The 8039-nt window shown below is 42.4% G+C and overlaps 2 protein-coding genes across 2 annotated transcripts in view; one reads left to right on the top strand and one right to left on the bottom strand.

The window, feature by feature from the left end:
- Window positions 1–2129, top strand: part of LOC121375745 — a 5981-nt gene extending 3852 nt beyond the window's left edge. The window contains exon 2 of the mRNA XM_041503363.1: window positions 956–2129. Within this exon, the coding sequence (XP_041359297.1) occupies window positions 956–1565 (610 nt within the window). The 3' untranslated portion in view covers window positions 1566–2129. The remainder of the gene's footprint in view (window positions 1–955) is intronic.
- A 2621-nt stretch (window positions 2130–4750) lies between these two features.
- Window positions 4751–8039, bottom strand: LOC121368331 (ganglioside GM2 activator-like). The gene is made up of 4 exons (XM_041493020.1): window positions 7751–8039; window positions 6815–6991; window positions 6099–6269; window positions 4751–4973 (listed from the first exon to the last, which is right to left on the bottom strand). Exons 1-4 carry the CDS (start codon window positions 7928–7930, stop codon window positions 4830–4832), a joined length of 672 nt encoding a protein of 223 aa, XP_041348954.1. The 5' UTR covers window positions 7931–8039; the 3' UTR covers window positions 4751–4829.

Here is an 8039-nt window from a genome sequence, read left to right as displayed (position 1 = left end):
ATACCACGAAGGTTTCACGCACGCCTGTCCTGGGCTTAATCTCTGGCCTTTGCCAGTGACTGAGTCCAGGACAAGGGGGGGGGGGGGGGAATGAGTTTGAAGTGGGCAGAATTTTGAATAAGTATTTAGTAGTGTCCAGCGACTGCGCGGACCGACTAGTAGACACCGAAAATGGTCCGTGTTCTGACTGGCTGAATTTCGATTCCTTCGGATCTAACTAGAAAAACCTAAGTCTACGGAGACTAACTGCACCTAACATCATGTCCGGACTAAGAATTTAAACCCAAAAATAAGTTTGATTGCTCGGCCGAAACGGTTTTAAGGTGATTTGAGCAATTGAACGGGCGCCAAAGTAAAATGCGTTGGACTATTTATAAAAAAATAAACATAAAATTTTGGAAGGTCGTTACGTCTGCTACTAGCAGTTATACCGGTCGTGCGTTTACACGTGTTTGGCATCAATTCCTCGCAGGAAATTAGATCATTACAGAAGCTGGAGTATTTTAAAGACAAAATAAAATAAAATATGTGTTCTTATAGCTATAATTGTTGAACTATAATAGTAATAAGAATTGTGGTTTAATTGTTGATTTACATTTACGTGCAAAACTAGGCTTACGATGTTTCGTCAAATTGGGCCCTGGGCCCCGTTCCACGAAGCGATCTTAGCCTTAAGATCATCTTAAATGCATAAGGTGGCATTGCATTTAAGATGATATTAGAGCTAAGATCGCTTCGTGGAACGGGACCCAGGCCATTAAACAGCTAATCAAAAAGAGTAGCCCATGAAGTAGCGACAGCGGGTTTCCTCTCTCAATATATGTGTGGTCCGTAACCACATGTCTGATGCCATATAACTGTAAATAAAATGTGTTCAGTGCGTCGTTAAATAAAAACATTTCTTTCTTCTTCTTTTTTCTTTTTTGTCATTAAACAAATATGCCTTCTCTTTCAGTTCTAAGAAGAAACATGATGTCTCGCTTGTCCACGTGCCGGAGTGGCTACAGCAGTATGAGCGGGTTTGCCAGCGTCAACAGAACTATCTCCAGCAGATCGAGAGTCTTCGCAAAACACTCCAGAAACGAGAGAACCAGCTCATGATGGTCAGCTTAGAGCGCATGCGCCATATAAAGAAGGGACGCTTCCGGCCCATCAAGTATCCATCGGACTCGCGAATGCCCGTTCAGCAGATGCGGATCGGTCCGGAGCCGTTTCCCCAGAGGGTGTGCATCCTCCACGAGCGAAAGGGGAGGTTCGTTACGCTTCCAAATTCACTACCTCGCAATCTGGTTCCGATTGTTCGAAACAAAAGACAGATATCGGTTTTACCGCCAAGAGGGACTGTGGATCGTCTGAAAACCGACTATGAACCAATCGAAACGATTGCAGAGCGAAACAAGATCAATCTGTGCGCCTATATGAAAGATGGCTGCGGCATCCGGGTTCCGAAGCATTCCGCCAGCGTGTCGTCCATGACTACCCGTGACTCTGATACGGAAACACCCGACGACATGTCTTTGGAGTACATCACTGACGTCAGTTCAAGAAAAAATCTGCATCAGTAGTGTCTGCGGATTTTAAAAATTTACTTATTTTTATACCAATACAATCAACCAACCATTGGACTTGTGCTTACATCCACTGAAGGTTCAATCACGACTGTCTTGGGCACATTCTCCGACATTCCCCGGTGGATGTGTCTAAGACAGGGTCTAATACAATGTAAATTTTAAGTTAGGGGCTTTTCAGTCATCGTTCTCATGAGCGTACAAACAATATGCAAGGACGGGGGGTGGGGGTGGGGAGGCGGTGGGGGATTTATGCCAGTTTACTTTTATGAAACGAAACAATGTTGATAAAATAAATATATTTTTGATGTACGTTTTTAGGAGGGGGTAAGAGGAGGTACCGCAAATAAGTACCCTCTTATTGGTAACTAATTATCACTGTCGTATTAAATGAGAACAAAGGACAGCGTTGGTATGGTGCAGAATAACGGCCTCGGAGGTGTCGTGGTTAGGCCATCGGACATAAGGCTGGTAGGTAGAGGGTTCACATCCCGGTACTGGCTCCCACCCAGAGCGAGTTTTAACGACTCAATGGGTAGGTGTAAGACCACTACACCCTGTTCTCTCTAACCACTAACAACTAACTTACTGTCCTGGACAGACAGCCCAGATATCTGAGGTATGTGCCCAGGACAGCGTGCTTGAATCTTAATTGGATATAAGCACGGAAATAAGTATAAGTGAAATGGTGCAGAATTCTGATTTTAAAAAAATGGGTGTGCAGGGTAGCTCCATCGACGTTATTGACGAAGATGGTACGCTGTAAAATAGATAACAATAATTTTTAAATAATAATAATAATTAATAAAACTAAAACGAGGACTCGGCTTGAGTAAAGTTAAAGTGTGTTATATTGAACGACAACACTAAAGCATGCGCGTTGAGTTATTTTAATACTAAAGCATGCGTGTCGAGTTATTTTAATACTAGAACATGCGCGTTGAGTTATTTTAATACTAAAGCATGCGCATTGAGTTATTTTAATACTAAAGCATGCGCGTCGAGTTATTTTAATACTAGAACATGTGCGTTGAGTTATTTTAATCATCGGTTATTGGATGTCAAACGTGTGATACTTCTGACTAGTATGAGTAAAGTTAAAGTATGCTATGTTGAACGACAACACTAAAGCATGCCCGTTGATTCATTTTAATCGCCGGTTATTGGATGTCAAACATTTGATTACTTCTGACTAGTATGTGTAAAGAGTAATATTTTAATAGAGTGGTGACACAATCAACCCAATGTTTACATTTACACACAGATCATTAGGTGCTTGTTGTTTATCGATCGTCAATTCTATATTGGTATTTCAGCGGTTTATTTCTTACGTCGATCAATAAGTCTTAACTTGATCGGGTGCTTAAGCCATGTTGTAATTCAATGTCCAATAAAACAGAATTGACATCTTTTCAAAAGCTTGCTTTGAAGTTTCCAGTCATACAACAATGAACCCTATTTAATCTCATTGATGTGTACGACGTGACATTGCATGCAACCTGTGCTGTGTATCATGGGTATGTGCGCCTGTGTGCGTGTGTGTGTGCGTGCGTATTTTTCAGTTCTAGTACACAATTTGATTCTCATAGGCGTACGGGCTTCCATTTTTGTAGGGGGACAGGCTGATTATTACCCGAATTAAACGAAAATGTCTGAATCTGCATAACAATACCAGGGCCGTAGTTAGCGGGGGATGGGGGGGGGGGGTCCAAAAAACAAAAACTTCCGGGAAAAATTATAGAAACTTAAAGAAAATTATCTTCAGTTGCCCCCCCCCCCCCCTAACAAAAAATCCTAGCTACGCCCCTGATTATTGATTCATATAAGCATTAGGCCTACTGCCAAACAACTATATAGGCTTGCGAACAAATCACTGTGCATTTTTACATGGATTACTAATATTATTGGTAAGAATGATGAAAATACATGGTGAAAAGGTTTCAGGCCAGCTCATTTTGGCCGAATGTCTATAATTGTTGCTCGAATTTGAGGATTTGCGTCGTACACTCAGAGGCGGATCTAGTTGGGACAGTTCTAATTTTATTATATGTTAATTTTCTTTTTTTTTCAATCCCCTCCAAACCTCCCCCAAAGTTCCATTGGCATTCCGCCTCATGTCATTGCCCCCCCCCCCCCCCCCACATGGATTTTCTGGATCTGCCACCGACACTTATGATGATTCTGCTTAGTACATCATTGAGACACCAATGCAGTAACACCCAATAGCCGAAGATTAATAAATCAATGTGCTCTAGTGGTGTCGTTAAAGAAAACAAACTTTACTTTTGCTATAAGAGCGTAAATAGAGCTTTGTGAAATAGACCCCTGATAGGTAAAGTTAAAGTTAGTTTTGTTTAAAGACACCACTAGAGCATATTGATTTATTCATCATCGGCTATTGGATGTCAAAATTATATTTGGTAATTTTGATATTATAGGCTTAGGGAAGAAACCCGCTACTTTTTTCCACTGGTTATATCAGGTTATAGGGTTTTACGTGCACATTCAGAGCAAGTTGTTGTAGCGCACGCCTGTTATGGGCGCAGGTGTCGACTTCCGCCAGCTCCTACGTCCAGGATATGAATTTTTCCACTAGTAGCAAGGAGCCCTTTATATTATCCATCCTACAGACAGGATAGCACATACCACGGCGTTTGATACACCAGTCGTGGCGCAGTAGTTAAGCCATCGGACTATAGGTTGGTAGGTACAGATACGCATCCTGGTACCGGTTCCAACCCAGATCGAGTTCTTAAGGGCTCAATGGGTAGGTGTAAGGCCACTACACCCTCTTCTCTCTCACTAACCACTAACCAACTAACAACTAACCCACTGTCCTGGACAGATAGCCGAGGAGTGTGTGTGCCCAGGACAGCGTGTGTGAACCTTAATTGGATATAAGCACGAAAATAAGTTGAAATGAAATGAATACTGTGCTACGTTCCGCTTCTGCTTTCTGAATTAGACCCAGGCTCCGTATTCATAAACGTACTTAAGTCAATGTATGATACTTATTTATGTACTTTAAATATGTATTTAGGTATCATACATTGACTTAAGTACGTTTATGAATACGGAGCCTGATAGGTAAGTCGATTGCCTAGAACAATGTGCTTCAAGTCTTCAACCTTAATTAGATACAAACACGACATCAAATTAAATTGAAAGAGAACGCATTATTGTTTATTTTATTGTATTTTATTGTTTTTATTTGGAAGTCTAGTGATACTGATATACTGCACACATAATTTCTTCACAATGTCAGTCGATGATGGTAAAGTAGAATTCGTAACAGGCGCTGAATTTCGCGTTAGCCGTGGCGTTAAACATGGCGAAGTAGTCCCCGGATTCTAGAGGAAGTGTGACGTCGATTTCAAAATTTGTGGCGGGAAGATTGAATGTACCCTGATAACAAACACATATGTGAATTAATTACCGAATAATATACACACGAAAGACATTGCCGTATCTAGGCCTAAAGGAGCCAGGGCAGTCAACTGTCCTGACAGGGTATACTTACAACGTCAATTGGGCACTGACAAGGTATACTTACAGCGTCAATCGGGCACTGACAGGGTATACTTACAGCGTCAATCGGGCACTGACAGGGTATACTTACAGCGTCAATCGAGTACTGACAGGGTATACTTACAACGTCAATCGGGCACTGACAGGGTATACTTACAACGTCAATCGGGCACTGACAGGGTATAATTAAAATGTCAAATGGGCACTGACAGGGTATACTTACAACGTCAATCGGGCACTGACAGGGTATACTTACAACGTCAATCGGGCACTGACAGGGTATACTTAAAATGTCAAATGGGCACTGACAGGGTATACTTACAACGTCAATCGGGCACTGACAGGGTATAATTATAATGTCAACTGGGCACTGACAGGGTATAATTATAATGTCAACTGGGCACAGACAGGGTATAATTATAATGTCAACTGGGCACAGACAGGGTATAATTATAATGTCAACTGGGCACTGACAGGATATAATTATAATGTCAACTGGGCACTGACAGGATATACTTACAACGTCAATCGGGCACTGACAGGATATACTTACAACGTCAATCGGGCACTGACAGGATATACTTACAACGTCAACCGGGCACTGACAGGGTATACTTACAACGTCAATCGGGCACTGACAGGGTATACTTGCAACGTCAATCAGGCACTGACAGGGTATACTTACAACGTCAATCGGGCACTGACAAGGTATACTTACAACGTCAATCGGGCACTGACAGGATATACTTACAACGTCAATCGGGCACTGACAGGGTATACTTACAACGTCAGTTGGGTACTTACAACGTCAATCGGGCACTGACAGGATATACTTACAACGTCAATCGGGCACTGACAGGGTATACTTACAACGTCAGTTGGGTACTGACAGGGTATACTTACAACGTCAATTGGGCACTGGCAGGATATACTTACAACGTCAATTGGGCACTGCCAGGGTATACTTACAACGTCAATAGGGCACTGACAGGGTATACTTACAACGTCAATAGGGCACTGACAGGGTATGCTGTGCTCTGTGAACGGTGCCGGGCACGACGTGATCATACCGAGGATCTGGCAGAAGTCGTCGTAGTTGCAGCTGCCGAACTGCTCGATGCAGGGTATCTCAATCCACGTACTTAGAACCTTCTTCTTTATCTCCACAGCGGCCTGTGAACAACATCAACACTAAACAACACACGAGTTAACCTCTGACCTGGACCAACATCCCAGATATCTGGTGTGTCTGTCCAGGACAGCGTACTTGAACCTATATGATTTGAAGATAAACATAAATAAATGTACAAAGAAAAGAGTTGATGAAATAATGCACGAATTACTAAAGGAAATATCTCTCTATATATATTTGTTTTGTTTAACACCACCACTAGAGCACATTGATTTACTATTGGATGTCAAACCTGTGGTTATTTTGACATATAGTCTTAAAGAGGAAACCCGCTACATTTTACCATCAGTAGCAAGGGATCTTTTATATGCACCATTCCACAGACAGGATAGCACATACCACGGCATTTGATTATACCAGCCGTGGTGCACTGGCTGGAACGAATACGAGTCAAATTACCAAATGTTTGATATCCAATAGCTGATGATTAATAAGTCAATGTGCTCTAGTGGTATCGTTAAACAAAACAAAACATTTGGAGCACGACGTGCCTTTAGTTACTTCCAAGCTAAATCTTAGTTTTTACCTTGAAAGGGGAGTAAATCTTGGCCTTGTTGTTGATGGAGAATCGTACAATTATCGTCCCTGGCAGCGACACTGGGTCCGGGCTGATGTTGAACTGCGTAATATCGAAGGTGGTGTCCTTCGCAGGTTCACAGCTTTTCCACACGAACGCCTGCAGTCTGTTGTTTTTGTTCATACCCTTCAGGATATAAAAAAAATAGCAATGACACACAGCCAGAAACCGGCCTCGGTGGTGTCGTGGTTAAGCCATCGAACATAAAGCTGGTAGGTACAGGGTTCGGAGCTCGGTACCGGTGCCCACCAAGAGCTCGTTTTAACGACTCAATGGGTAGGTGTAAGACCACTACACCCTCTTTTCTCTCACTAACCACTAACTCACTGTCCTGGACAGACAGCCCAGATAGCTGAGGTGTGTGCCCAGGACAGCCTGCTTGAACCTTAAATGGATATAAGCACGAAAATAAGTTGAAATGAAATGAAATACATTTGTAAACTGATAACCGGCCGCGGTGGTGTTGTGGTTAAGACATCGGACAAAAGGCTGGTAGGTACAGGGTTCGCAGCCTGGTACCGGCTACCAACCAGAGCGAGTTTTTAACGACTCAATGGGTAGGTGAAAGACCACCCACTAATCTCTCACTAACCACTAACAACGAACGCTCTGTCCTGAACAGACAGCCCGATAGCTGAGGTATGTGCCCAGGACAGCGTGCTTGAACATTCATTGGATATAAGCACGAAAAAAGGGTTCTTACTAAGGTTATTAGCTGGAACATTCCGGTATATATTATATATAATACCTTACCAGTTTCTTTAAGTATGAATTAAGTGTTGTATTGTAAATATAATAACTTCGCAAAGGAGTTCGAGCACCCATTTCTGGATATAATTGGATATACGCACGAAAATAAGTTGAAATGAATGAATGTGTACTCACCAGTTTCTTGAAATAAGAATCAGGCCTATACCGTTCAGGTAGACTTGGTTTCCTGAGGAACTGAAGAAATTTGTAAGCATCGCCGAGATCCGTGTCCTGAGCCTCGAACTTGATAACTGCAGCAGCAGCAACAACGGCCACCACGGCCAAACACGCAACAACATACACAACAGCCTTCATGACCAAGTGGGACAGCAAGTGATGGAGTATTGAAACAGTAATAAACGTGTTGTCACGTAACTGCTGTGATAAATGCAGAACCTTTAGACCAAGTTATCTCGACGTTAAA

The sequence above is a fragment of the Gigantopelta aegis genome, chromosome 1, assembly GCF_016097555.1.
Source record: "Gigantopelta aegis isolate Gae_Host chromosome 1, Gae_host_genome, whole genome shotgun sequence".
Taxonomy (NCBI): Eukaryota; Metazoa; Mollusca; class Gastropoda; order Neomphalida; family Peltospiridae; genus Gigantopelta; species Gigantopelta aegis.
The sequence above is the reverse complement of the archived record's forward strand: the minus strand, read 5'-3'. Positions and strand labels throughout refer to the sequence as shown.